Genomic DNA, 14,547 nt, shown 5'->3' with positions numbered 1-14,547 from the left:
CTCCTCATCTGTGAAATGAAGGGGATGGAAGGTGCTGGCCTGTGTGATTTCAATGACCCCTTCCGCTTCCAGATTGCCTGAGGCCCATCTCATAACCTGGAGCATAGAAAATCCATAATCCTGTGCTTGCCAAGGAACCCAGACTCAGGGCCACTGAATTCTAACAAAGGTATGATTCCCTCAGCCAAAGCCGTGGAGGAAGGGGAGGTTTGCATCCACGCATACTCCTAGGTGGCCTCAGATGGGCCCTGGGTGAAGGCAGCTCTTCCCAGGGCAGCTTGCTGGTCTCTGCAGCGTGGACTCTTGGCACGAGTGCTTTCCGGACTTACTGTCCCAGCCTACAGCCCGGGCCATGGCAAAACCTTATGTAGAGACACTTTGCAGCTCCTAGAAAGATACCGTGCAGGGTGTTCACCCCTTCCTAGGGCAAGCTCTCTAGGAGGACCGCAGGAGACGTTTCTCGCAGGGCTCGGAAGAGAAATAGAAGTGTTTATCTACACAACTGGGCTTTATTTATTTATTTTGCTTGTTTGTTTTTTGTATCTCCTGCGTGCCCTGCCTTGCTCCACTGCTTGAGAACCCAGCAGTCTCAGAGTCAGACCCAGGCCCACGTTCCGCAGGGCTGCGGCCTTTGGACAGACACCAGGGCTACTGCGCTTGGGCCCAGCTTCCTGCCACTCCTCCTCCTCCTTTCCTTCACCCAAACAGACACACTCAGTGAGTGGCTTAGCTTTGGATTGAATATAGGTAAGTTTACTGACATCTTTGGGACATAAGATGGGGTATCAACAAGGAAATACTCCAGAGATGTGACTTTATTTAAATGAAAGCAAACCACCACATGAGAAGCTGGTGTCAAGATGTAATAGACTCAGGGCTGAGTTGGGTGAGGAGCTGGAATTCGCACTTAGAGACCTGTCTGTCTTTGCCGCATAGGAATAAGCCACTTATTTTCTTGATGCTCAGTTTTCTTAATTCCAAAAGTTGAAGTAAACAACTTTCATTCACCTTACATAATTATTTAAAATAATATTATTTTAGGACTAGTTTCAAAATAAAATATAAATATTCCTTAAAATTGTACTTTCATACACAAGGATCTACAAGTCTAAGCATATTTACCAACCCCAGATCTGACATAACTAAGCCCATGCACACTTGCAGATCTGAGCCAAAACAAGGAACCAGGACCTCTTTTCGTCGTGTTAAAAAAAAGTGTGCACATTGTGGGGAAGTCACAGATTTTCCTTCAAAAACAATGTTCTACCCATGAGTAGGTCAGTGATTTCTAGAACCCTGTATTTCATCTTTTTTCTTTTTAAAAAGAATTACATGAGATACACTTAACAGCAATTTCTCAACAGATTGTAGGAGCAATTGCACAGGCTGGTTTGGGTTCTGATCTGATGCACTGACTACACGTGATTATCAGCGTGTTTGGCTTAACTCACTTAAAAAAGGGCAACCTTGAGCACGGGAGGGGTGAGGAAGAGCGTTGGATGGGAACAGAGCTTGTTTCGGCCCGGGATGATGGAGAAGTCCTGGAGGTGGTGTGACGGCTGCACACTGTGAATATACTTCACGTTGCTGAGCCGTGCACTGAAAAATGGTGACAACTGCAAATCTTAAGCACATTTCACCATCATATAAGAAAAAGCAAAAACAATTTTTTAAAGGGCAAACTGCTAGCTCTGGATGAGTTTTATTCTCTTCACCCAAAACTTTACCTTTTAGTAACAGTAAAAATAAACATAAGCTTTGTCCTATTTTCTCCCCTTTGCTTCTGCACTTGCAGAAAATTACACAACCCCTTCCCCTCAGTGCTGGAAACACACTTGGGAACGGGAGCGTTCAGTTTCCTTGGGCTTGACACATCCTCAAACACAAGATAAATTCCAAACAAGGCAAACTTTAACCAGACACGCTGACCTGCTCTTGGCACCACTGCAAGACCTGTGCTCATGATCTGTGAGATTCCACTCTGCCCAGAAAACAGCTTGCCCCTGGTCACCCAAGCTCGGTCATGCCAGTGATTTCCCTGCAGTAAATAAAAACTGCCAAGCTCTCTGGGACCCCCATTTCTCATGAGTCCCCCTTACCTTTCTGAGGAACAGTCTCTGCAGCTTCTTGTGTGGCAGCCTGATCATCATCTTGCGCTGTGTAGGGCCCGGGGCCCGGGCTCCCCTCGCCAGCTGGCCATCCTGCCAGGGCAGTGCCAGTCCTTTTAACACCTCCGGGGCTGCTGCGCCCACCCCCCCCCACGTCACCAGGCAGCCACTCCGCACAGCCCCCCTTTCTTCCCGTCGCCCCTTTCAGGCAGCCAGGATTCCTGAGCCCGGAGTCCTCCCCTCGTAGGCACCAGCTGTGAAGTGAGAATGCTCTGACTGCAGACAAAACCCCTGCTTTGCAAACTCAGAAGCAAAGGAGAGAAGCCTAGAGAACCTCAGCCCCGAGGCTGGCCATCTCCTCCCATGCGAACGCCAAGTTACTCATGCTGCTCTGAATCCCAGCAGGCTGGAACACAACATCTGGCAGAAGCCGGCAAAGCAGAGCATCACGTGGAGGCAATCGAACGTCAGAAACCGTCAAAGACGCTCCGAGGGGCAGGCCTGAGGTCCTCCCACCACACACCTGCCCACCTGCCCACAGCCAGGCTGGAACGTGCCTTAGCAGCACTTGAAAAGACACCTCAGTCCTTCTCTGTGTCATTTAAACTAAAAGGAGGAGGCAGTGGGAGGAGGAAGGTGAATGAAAATGGTTGCTTATTTCTTTGGGTGGTGCTGGGTCAATGAATGCTCATGGAGGGTGCAGGATGGCATCTCCCTTGTACTACCCCTTCAAATGACGCCTCCATGCCAGAGACAGGCAGGTGCGTGCGCACACACACACACACAAACACACACATACAGACACGCTCTCTCTACAACCTCCTTCCCGGCTAACTCAGAGTATGTCCCCTCTGGCTAACATAATATTTGCTTTGCTTTCCTGATCAAGACTGAGTTCCCACGTTTCCAGAACATCAGCCCTTTCTCACTGGCCATCGAGCCCTGCCTTGGTGCCACCAGAGGTGTTCAGGGCTCCGTGTGATTGGCAGCCGCTGAGTGCACGTGGCAGGTACAGAGTCAGACCCAGGACACTCGTGGATAGCTTCCTTTGTTTATTGCTGTAGCTTCTTGTTAATACATAAACTGCCTTATCCTCTGAAAACTACAGATGCAACAGAAGAGATCTACCAAGTGACAATCACGTTTGAGGTGACAGACAACAGAGACCATGGCTGAGGATGCAGGTGTGGAAATAAACTGCTGTAAAAACATAGGATGTGAAAAGAAGAAATCAAAGGTAAGAGGAAATTCAAGGCTGAAATGGATAGAAATTACCTTGATTTCGGGCAGTACAGTGCTGAGAGAGGGGCCCTGTCCACCCCTTCCTTACTCCAAGACACTGAGATAAAGAATATTTCCTTCCCAATCAGACAAAAATAGTTGAAGCACAATTGTCTTTTCTCAGGTGGTTGCTATTTCGGAAAACGGGTTCTAGAAAAACAGCCTTTGATCCACTCTGTGGCTTCAAGAGCACACACGGCGAACGTTCTTTCCCTAGAATGCAGAACTGATGGAAACTCATTTATCCATGTCCAGATAAATGTTGCATTCGTGTATGAGAGTGTGTGTGTGTGTGTGCATGTGTGTGTGGGCTACACAGACAGGCACATACTTTAAGTAAATAACAGCTGAAGAGAGCTGTGGTCAGCCCTTCAGAGGGACAGTCTAAGCTATGGCTTTTATTAACCCTACTTTCCACTATAGGAGCTAGTTTTATTATTAAGAACCTACAATATAAAATTTTTAGAAACATATGTCATGCATCTGCCATTATATACACATTTTTTTCTATTCTGGAGCCGTTGGCAAATACGACATTCTAAGCAGAACGGTCACACTTCTGAGCTGTTACTTTGAGAAGAGGGCCCGGTTTGTTCATAGGCCAAGTTACGGCAACAGAAGAAAATGCCTCTGTCTCCCAAAATTTCTCAATGACCTTTTGATACTTTTGCTCACGCAAAATAATAATACAGGGAGATTAATAGAAACTAAGGCTCTTTCTAGTCTCACCAAACTTCATACGTGTTATTTTATTTGGGTCTCAGCACTTGCTGGTGCGTTTCAGCCTTGACATCTCTTTTTTGTCAAAGCATCAGGAGCTTTAAAACAATTCCAGTTCTATTTCTTTTCCCTAAAATGAACCCACATCCGTATTTCACCTCTTTGAAAATGCTGGATCTTAAAATATATGTGCAGTCTTTCACAGAAATAAGCACTCCTGCTTCCTGGAAACGCGCTGGTGGTGTCTTCGCACACCGTCTACCGTCAGCGGCAGCCTCAGCTCCTTCGGCAGACACGGCTGCAGCCAGTCCACGACCTGGCCCAGCAGCCGACGCAGCGCCGTTCCCACCATTGTACAGAGAGGCGTGCGCTTTGTTACGCCCTGCTGCACAGGATTTCTGAGTGTCGAAGAACAACATAAAATATTTTCCTTAAAACTTGACTCTGTGGCCCTTCATCAATATTTTGTTTTAATTTTAAAATATATAGTTTTCAGGCTTGAGATCTGGAATTTTTTACTACATTTTTGTTTGAGGATGTGGTGTTGAGGCCCTGGATTTGTTTCAAATACACAGGATTAAAAATGGAAGGTTCCTTTCTGCTCTCTGTAACTTACTCAATTGCTTGGCAGAGATGTGTCGCTCCTGTGGGGAAATGTTCCCAGTTCAGGCAAATCAGTGGCACCCAGGAATGGCGATTTGGAGAGAGGAAGCTGCGTTTGTTTTGGTGAACAAATATTTTCTCAGGTTATTTTGCACACAGAGTAAAATAAAAGGCTTCTTAAGAAGCTGTGTAAACATCTTCTTTTAAGGGTATATTAAGCTGGTCTAATCCCCAAAGGAAAAAACCCAGGAGTTAAGCAAAGCAATTGAACTATATCAAAAAAACTTACCAAAGCTGCCTACTGAACATCAGAGTGACAAGATCATTGCAGAGTGCGTGAGCACCGCCCCATCATGGTCTGGTTTTAGACTGTGAGGACTTCGGTCTGTTCTATTGTTCCTGGCAACAGAAACTAGCATAGGTTAGATTAGCGCAAGCCATGGGAAAGCTTGCAAATGCCTTGGCCAAAAATGCTCATCTTTCCTGCAGCACACATTTTGCTAGAATCGCTTGAAATAGCCTGCTCACTGGCAAGCCCTCTTCCCATTCCCAACCTGATGGCAGCGTGCGTGGACACTGAGTTGAGGAAAAGAGAAAAAGAGAATTGGATGGGGGAAATGGAGAAGCAAAGGGTCTGAATAATCCTCACCCTCAAGCATTGGTTTTTGGTATCTGTATTTTCAGTGATCTTAAAAGCAATTCAATCCAAACTGCCATAAGAATTAAAAGGTAATTTTCCAGGACTTGGTACTTCTGAAAGTGCACTAGCAAAATAGATCAGGCCTTTGGTCTCTGGGTAAATGGTGGTCATGTGAGAGCTAGTGGGTTTGCCGTAGAAACCTTTCATGTTTAATGGCATTTAATTGCAGGTGGATAAGAGTTTTGAACTGAATGTTGCCATGGTGATAATGGCAAGGAATTGCCTTTTATTTTTATTTTTAGTTTCGAGACCTAGTCTCACTCTGTGGCCCAGGCTGGAGTGCAGTGGCGTTGTGTCAGCTCACTACAACCTCTGCCTCCAGGGTTCAAGCAATTCTTGTGCTTTAGCCTCCCAAGTACCTGGGATGACAGGCATGCACCACCATGCCTGGCTAACTTTTGTATTTTTAGTAGAGACAGGATTTCACCATGTTGGCTGGGCTGGTCTCAAACTCCTGACCTTGAGTGATCCTCTTGCCTCAGCCTCCCAAAGTGCTGGGATTATAGCCATGAGCCACCACACCTGGCCACCTCTTATTTTATGCCATGGGAAATCATCATAACCACCTTGGCTTACTCATCCACCAAATGCACTTTTAAAGACATTATTCGGGAAAGGTCTGTGGCTAATTGGTGAAAGGCAGCCGTCACTGTTTATTGTCTCCGGCGTTGGAAGCATTGCTATAGTTGTCATGTAAGCCTCCATCTTCCAGCCGCACAACCCAAATGCTCATGCCAGGTAGCCCAAGGAGTAAGCAAGCACCATGCAGCTGAAAGCCTCTGTTTCGTGTTTCCGTGAGACCAGCAGCATCTCAGCCCAGAAGCGATATTGTGTGTCTTCCTCTGAAAAACCCAGCTGTTCATTTCCACATCTTTGGTCCCAGGGAGGATCAGGCGGTGACAATCAGCCTTGCGTTGAAGACATCGCTGCAAGTGTGCAGCAGCTTTCCCCCTCCTGGGCCCCAGGGAGATAGGAAGGTGGGACGGCCCGGCTGCGTTCTCCCCGTTGGGAATGGAGTGTAAGGCGAGCATCTCCTCATGTCTGAGGCAGTGTGGAGGGTGCCAGCTATCCCTGCACCCCAGCCTCACAGAGAGAACCAAGAGCCCGGGGAAGGGAGAGCTCCAGACGGGGCAGGCTCGTCTCCCAGCCCCTGGACCCCGAGAATGTGGCTGAGGATAGATCTGCCAGTGTCCTCGTGGGAAAGAAGTCATGCAGGCAGGAGTGGGAAGTATCACATGAAGGCCCTGGTGTCACCACAGAGCTACACGGTCTGTCCCATCTGGACCAAGACAAGTGGCAGAAACCTTAGGTACTGGTGTCACCCGAAGGAAACTGAGGCCCAAAGAGGCCACACAGCCCAGGCGCTAGGACAGCGGCATCCACGCAACCTCCCCTCCCTCAGTCTCCCCATGGTTTACCACATTCTCCCTCAGACTCAAAACCAAATCTCCGTCGCTCTTTACCGTCTAGCCATGTTGGCTCAACCTCAGCACCCTAAAGGCGATCGGTCTGCATGTGTGTGTGTATGCAGTGTGCATGTGTGTGTTTCTGTATCTATGTGCATGTGTATGTTCATGCAGTGTGTGTGTTTGTGTCTATGCGCATGTGCATGCAGTATGTGTGTGTCTATGTGCATGTGTGTGTGTGCAGCATGCATGCATCTGTATGTCTATGTATGTGTGTGTGCATACAGTATGCATGTGTGTATGTCTATGTGCAGTGTGTATGTGTGTACGTCTATGTGTACGTGTGTGTATGCAGCATGCATGCATCTGTATGTCTATGTATGTGTGTGCATGCAGTATGCATGCATGTGTATGTCTATGTGCATGGGTGTGCATGTAGTGTGCATGTGTGTTTGTATGTCTATGTGCGTGTGTGTGTTTGTATATCTCTGTGTATGTGTGTGCATGCAGTGTGTGTTTGTATGTCTACACATGTGTGTGCATGCAGTGTGCATGTGTGTGTTTGTATGTCTTGTGAATGTGTGTGCATGCAGTGTGTGTGCTCGTATGTCTATGCACATGTGTGTATGCAGTGTACACATTTGTATAGCTATCTGCATGTGTGTGTGCATGCTGTGTGTGTGTTTGTATGTCTATGCACGTGTGTGCGAATGCAGTGTGTGTGCATGTTTGTACATGTGCATGTGTGTGTGCATGCAGTGTGTGCATGTGTTTTTATGTCTATGTGCATGGGTGTGTGCAGTGTATGTGTGTTTGTCTATGGGCATGTGTGTGTGCATGCAGTGTGCATGCATGTTTGTATGTGTATGTGTGTGTATGCAGAGTGTGTATGTGTGCTCATATATCTATGTGGATGTTCGTGTGCATACAGTGTGCATGTTTGTGTATGTCTATGCACGTGTGTGCACGCGGTGTGCATGTTTGTATGTCTATGTGCATATGTGTGTACATGCAGTGTGTGTTTGTATGTCTATATGCACGTGTGTGTACATGCAGTGTGCATGTGTGTTTGTATATCTTGTGCATGTGAGTGTGCATGCAGTGTGCATGTGTGTGTATGCCTATACACATCTATGTGTGCATGCAGGGTGTGTTTATATGTCTATGTGAATGTGTGTGTGCATGTAGTGTGTGTGCTTGTGTCTATGTGCATGTGTGTGCATGCAGTGTGTGTGTTTGTATGTCTATGTACATGCAGTGTGTTTGTATGTCTGTATGCATGTGTATGTGCATGCAGTGTGCATATGTGTTTGCCTATGTGCGTGCGTGTGCAGTGTGTGTGTTTGTATGTCTGTGTGTGTGTGTGCAGTGTGCATGTGTGTTTATGTGTCTATGCACATGTGTGTGCATGCAGTGTGCGTGTGTTTGTATGTCTATGCATGGGTGTGTGTGTGCATGTTAAAGAGTGGGGGGAACATGACGTTCAAATTCTCCCACAGCAGTTGGTGTGGTACCCGGCACACGGAGTGTGTAAAGTCATGTTCTTAAGTGAAAGTACCTTGGGAAACTGGCCTCATTTTCCCTTACAGAGCTGGTTTCAAATCACTCAGGATCTTGTACCTGGCTGTAAGTCGGTACCAGGGTTACACCCTGTTGTGCACTGCGGTCCCTGAGAGACTCACTCAGCCTCACCTGAAAGTGCTGTTCACTACCAGTTCACAGGTAAATAAATCAATAGCTCCATGGAGAAGAAACAGCACCTTCCCGTCCTGTCCACTCCCAGGATATGACCTTCACTTCTGCCCCAACTTTCAAGAGCCAACAAGGAAAAGGGAACAAGCTATGACCCTGAGCCTTCCACCACGAGATTTCAGGCCTATGGAGACCAAGGCCAGTGCAGAGCACAGGTGGAAACACAGGTACACAGGTGACTTTCCATAGGCCAAAGAAACGGTTTCACATGCTTTTGTGATCATAGCTGCAAGCATCAATATGACCATAATGAATAAAGTTCAGTTTCATTTGGAAGGCATTGAGGGGTTCCTGTGGTCTCCTCAATGCATGAATAACAGATATACAGCTACTATGGGAGGGGGCATCTGTGATTTACTGTTATTATATTTGAGACAGAGAGATTATATTAAAAATGTCTGGAACCCAGTAACTCAGAAATCTCAGCAGCAGTATCAGGGTCATAGAAGGAATCACATTTCTTGCCGTACAGGTTCCAATTTCCAGGCTTAACCAAAGCCCATTAGATGGCATTCTCTTAGCATGGAAAAAGCAAGGCCAAGAAGAATTTTAAATTCTTTTGGAGTCATTAAAGGGTGACATTAAGAAAGTGGAAAAATGTTATTTCCACAAAATAAATTGCAAGAGTAAATTACCTTTGAGTTCAACAAATGTCACCATCGTAGAATCACATTTAAGACTCCAAAGCCACACTGTGGCTTGGTTCAAATCCCGACCCCACCACTTGGCCCTGTCGCGTGCTACAATTCATTGCCTCCATGCTCTCATCTGTAGAATGGGAGAGCGCACCAATGACTGTGCCTGCTTCATCTGGTTGTGAGGGTCAAATTCGTTCAGACTACAAGGTCCTCAGTACATAGTGAGTATTCTGGAAGGATTTACCAAAGAAAAGCAAAGCAAAAACAGGAGCAAGGCAGGGAAGCCTGGATTCCCTTGCGGGAACAACCTTGGAAACTGAAGGTTAATTAAGAAAGAGCTGCCAATTTCTTAACCTCCTCCCTGTACAGAAAAGAGCATTGAGAAAAGGCGTTTTATAAGTAGTAAGGCAGCATGCAGATGAACCTCCATGACCTTGCTAGTCCGCTGTTACCAGTCAAGTCCCCAGGGGCCCAAGATACTAAGCAACTGCAAACGATGCCAGCGAAACCAGAGCCGTGCCTGTCCGTGTGCCTCGAGAAACAGGGGTGCAGCCGGCTGTCCTTTCAAGATGGTTTTCAGATCCATGACGGTACGATCGGCCTTGTCTGTGTCCGCCACCAAATACTAAATTCTGTGGCAGGCACAGCACTTTCCATGACCCACTCTAAAGCAGCCTCTGTTAGGGTTCCTGCTGTTCAGCTGGAAAGAATGCGGAGTGTTTCAGGAGTCATGGGCGTGAGGAATGCACACGCGTGGGGCTTCTGAGTGCCCTGTGCCCTACGTCGCTGCCCGCTCTGAGGACCACGCCGTGCTGGGGCTCCACTCCCACTGGGGAGGCCGTGAGTGGGAGGGTGGGATAAATGAGGCCGAGCCCCAGCTCACAGCAGGGAAGAGCTCTGGGACCGCCCTCCGCAGTGTGGTCAGGATCATTTAAGGCTAGGGACATTTTAGTGATGGGCAGAGGGAAGGACACCAGGAGGTGTGTGAAGAGGGAGAGTGGGAGGCTCTGCCCCAGGGTGGCCGAAGAGCAGGGCACCCCCCAAAGGAGGGTGTCAAGGACAGCAAGCCCTGAGGAGGTGCTGGAACATGGGATCGGATCAAACAGCACGTGGCCCACGTTTCTCTCCTTACAAGGCGGCTCAGTGGAGCTGAAGGAGTGAAATCAGGCCAGTGAGACAGAGGGAGGGGGTGCAGGAAGGTGGGAGGAGCCAAGCCTCCAGGCCTAGGTGGGAAAGCAGAGTGGGTCAGGAATCAGGGGGCCGGGCAGGAGTCAGGTCCCTGTCACTGACCACCCTGAGTGCGGCTGCGCTTCCCCAGGACTCAGCCGGGTGCCGTCACGCTGTGAAAACAAACCAGAAGGAGCCCGCAGCCGTGAGCCCACAACCCCTGACGATGTGAGGAAGGTGTGCCGGAGGACTCGGACAGCGGCCACCACAGGGACGCCTACATCCCTGCAAGCACTGGTGCAAACACATGCCACAGTCACATGCCACGTCTTTAGCACATTTACACACTATACAACATGTGTGTGTGTTCATAGGTGTCAATGCACATATGCAAGAACAACAAAACACTTCCACAGCCTTGACATATCTCTACCAAGTTCTGTCCTCTCAACATCTGCCATGGAGGTGGCATGACCTTCACAGGACCAACAGCCATGGGACGACCCCACCCGGGTCTCTCACCTCCAGCCTGGGGCTTTCTCCCCGCTGGCAGTATTAGGGCAGGTGGCAGGAGGAACAGCCACTGCGCTGTATAAGCAAAGGACCCACAAGTTAGGCCATGTGAAGAGAGCCCACAGCCCTGGAGTGAGCCTCCACGTGGCCGGCCAGCATGGGTAGTGTGTGGCATCTCTGGACTCCTAAACAGTGCTCCTGACGCTGGGCCCACAAAGCTGAGTGCCATGAGAAGCTCCCAGATGTCACCAGGGCTGCAGGTCAGCAGGTGCGCCCAGCACACCGGCCCTCAAGTAGAGGAGGCTCTGGGATGCATGGGGACGGCCCATGGCTATAAGCACAGCCAGTCCTCCTTAGCCATGGCCCCCACACCTGCTCCCACCTGCACTATCCCTGCCCCCCTCTTAGTGTTGGGTGAAATAAGTTCCTTATTGCATCGCAGCTCAGGGACGGGCACCGTGCCCACCAACACGTAGAGGCTGGATAAATCCTGCAGTAAGAACAAGATCATGATTTAAACTTTTAGTGGATTTAAATGGATAACCATAATTCTCTATAGTTCTTATTTTCTGAGACCGTGATTTAGAAAGTGCTGGCTTAAAGTGGTGTAGAAGGTGTAAGATGTGGATCTGGCATTTAAATAAGAGAATTCAAAGAGCATCTTACTTTTTTCAAAGACATGGGGCTAAGGACCACATTTTAGATGCATGACTGAGTGATTTACTTCATTTGTTTTGGGCTTCATCTCCTCATCTGTAAAATGGCAATACTAATAGTAATACCAGTAATATAAAGAAATAGAGATGATGAAAAATTGGCTGGGGCAATGGCAGGCACGGTGACTACCAGCTCTTCTGAGCAGGGGAAGGGAGGTTGAGTATACGCGCTCTTCACAGGGACACAGTCCTCCAGCCTGTTACGAACAAAACACTTTCTAGTTCACTGAAGGTCAATGTCATAACGGCTGTGATTATGAGATGAGAAACTCTCAGGGTGAATTACAGATTCCAAACAAAACTTGCCCTTTGGGTAGCCTGCGAGTATAATTATCACAATGACATCTTTTGTGTTGCATTGGTAAGCTGCGGTGATTTGCTCGATTAATGGATTAAATACTTCTTTTCATGTCACGGAATACAGGATACCTTTAATCGGTGAAATTGCCAGAGATACAAGACTTATCCACATTACTAAACCCAAGATATACTGAATAACTTAAATCTGTACTGTATCATCAACCAATGAGTATAGTGCTATTTAAATTTTTTTTAGAATAAGTTAAGCCTTAACTTTAAGCCTATAACTTAAATTATATTTAATTTTCAAATATAATTATTGTACTAGTAATATAGATTCATTTGGAAATTGTAGAAAAATATGGAGAAAATAAAAATCACATATAATCCTAGAACTTAATGAAAAGCCTTGGTAATTTTTGGATTTGTGTGCATGTGTGTTTTCCTTTCAAGCTTTTTCTAAAAATCATGCCTGTTTCTATGGGGAGTTAGGAGGTGGGCTGTAGGTGAATATGATACAATATTGGACCTACTTTTTTTTCTAGAATTAATGTTTGATTTTTCTCCAGCTGTCCCAAAAAGACATTTTTAAGTATGACCTCAATCAAAGGATTTTTCTAGCTCAAACTCTAACTCTGATGACACCACTATTTTCTGCTGAAGTGCAGTGCACAGATTTTGGAAGCCCACCCAGTGAATCAAGAAACCACAGGAATGAAAGGGAATTTGTCTCTGCAGTGGTTGTTTGGGGACGGAACGCAGAAGAGCACCAAGGTTGCAGGCTACAGAGGTTGCAAGGCGCTCCTTTGTAGCTGCAGGTGTCTCCATCTGCTGCCACCCCTGTTCCAGAAGCTTCCCTCGACACCCCACTTGCCCCACAGTGTCTGCAGCCCGCTGTGTGCCCCTATGGGCCTAATGTGCCAGAAGTCTGCACCAACTCACTGCCATGAGAGTGAATGAGGTCCCCTCCTTACCTGGGAGCTGCCCTAGCAAAGAGGAAGGGCTCAGCTGTCGGCATGCATAGCCAGCTCCACAGTGGAATTTTTGTCTCTGAAAACAGACTGAAGAACCAGACTTTTGTATTTTATTCCCTAGACTCTGCCCAGTTTTTAATGTAGCCCACCCCTGCCCACGATCAACTCCATCAAAAAGCAAAATACACCCACGACTACTATCTCACACACTTCAGCTTGCAAGGCATGGAAAGATTTGATGAAAAAGACAGAGGAGAACAGAAAAATCACCCTTCCAGCCAAGACCAAAAAGGCTGCATGGATCAGTGTGGTCCGGATCGATGTGGTCGAGGTGAAAGTGTGGTTAGAGGAAGACCAAACAGAAGCAGCAGCCAGCTCGTGCTCCCTTCAGGATCTGGGCCGGAAAGTTAATGTTGTGACTCAGCTAAGGGCTGCTGCTGTCACCCAGGAACCCTTCAGACTGGGCTCCACTTGCCAGCAAGCCTCAAAGAGATCCGGAAAGGGAGAACATCCGACCGGAATGTGCTGGGCGTCCATGATGTTCCAGGCTTAGCCCTACACTGCAGCTCCCTACGTTGCTTTGCAAAGGACGGAGTCTGGGTCACCTCATTATTTTATTTGCATATAAAGGTACCTGACAAAAGAACACATTGTTTCCCAAATTATTAAGAACTAAAAACAATACTTCCCCTGCACACACACACACATACACACACAACCTGGTGTTGGGCAGCCGGCCGCCACAGAGCGTGTGCGTGGATTGCTAACCAAGCCAGAGCACGCTTTCCCTATTAGGGCACAAGCCTTGGGGGTTTTATTGTTCAGTGACTGTGGAGTCGGCCTCTGTGTCCCCACATGTGAAATCGCTACCTGGGCCACTGCTGCACCGTGATACGAGTGCTCACATTTTTGTCCTTCTGATAGCGGGAAATCTGAGAGACAATTTTACATTTTCTTTGTTCAAGTCCCACCCAATCGATAGATGACTGATCAATGCAGCTCTATAAAACAGGGCATGTGTGCTCACTTCAAAGCCCTCAGAAAAGGGAAGATAGGGGTGGAAACCCAGAGAGGCCCTCAGCAGGCAGCAGTGGCTGTGGACGAGCTCCCTCCATTCTGGTTGAGGTTGGGTGTGGACAAAAGAAAGCATCCTTCCCTTGGAATTTGAGCCTCCTTTGTCTCCTCTTTTCTAAAATTCATTTTTATAAAGTCAAATAAAGAGTGGAGTCATGATGGAGAAAGAAGACACAGCTAGCTGTGAAGCTGGAGGCATCCTGCAGGTGTTAAAGGCAAATCCATGAAAGATGCTGGCTGCTGTGTCAGCACCACCCATGCTTCTGGGACCGTCCTGCCGAGCGGCCAGATGTTCCTTAGCCATGTGGCAGGGGCACCTGCTTCTGCCTCAGAGGCTCATTCTGTGTTAGGAGTTTCAGCAGGAGACCCTGGAATCCTCTGACCCGGTATAACAATCTGTTGAACATCAACTTTTGTAGTCTTTTAAAAAATATGTACAGAGACAGGTGGGTAGGGAAGGAGAGAGGAAAAAAATTAAAAAACAAAAAACAACAGCAAAAAACAGAAAGACCAGCAGAGGGAGAGTTAAAGGCTCCGCTTTGCAATCACTGCTGCCTTCCTACCTGTCAGACTTCTGGGCTGCTCCCCGGTGATC

General features: G+C 47.6%; 1 protein-coding gene across 3 annotated transcripts in view; it reads right to left on the bottom strand.

Moving 5' to 3' along the window:
- The window catches only part of RPS6KA2 (ribosomal protein S6 kinase A2), a 447,811-nt gene that overhangs the window by 338,950 nt on the left and 94,314 nt on the right, over window positions 1-14,547 (bottom strand). The window contains exon 1 of one of the 3 annotated variants that reach the window (XM_032253226.1): window positions 2,100-2,854. The exons of the other annotated variants lie outside the window; for them this stretch is intronic. Coding sequence (XP_032109117.1) covers window positions 2,100-2,150 — 51 coding nt within the window. The 5' untranslated portion in view covers window positions 2,151-2,854. Of the gene's footprint in view, window positions 1-2,099; window positions 2,855-14,547 lie in introns of those variants that run through there. 3 annotated transcript variants of the gene reach the window in all.

Source organism: Sapajus apella, unplaced genomic scaffold (assembly GCF_009761245.1).
Source record: "Sapajus apella isolate SASKATOON/1434 unplaced genomic scaffold, GSC_monkey_1.0 scaffold82, whole genome shotgun sequence".
Classification (NCBI taxonomy): Eukaryota; Metazoa; Chordata; class Mammalia; order Primates; family Cebidae; genus Sapajus; species Sapajus apella.
The sequence above is the reverse complement of the archived record's forward strand: the minus strand, read 5'-3'. Positions and strand labels throughout refer to the sequence as shown.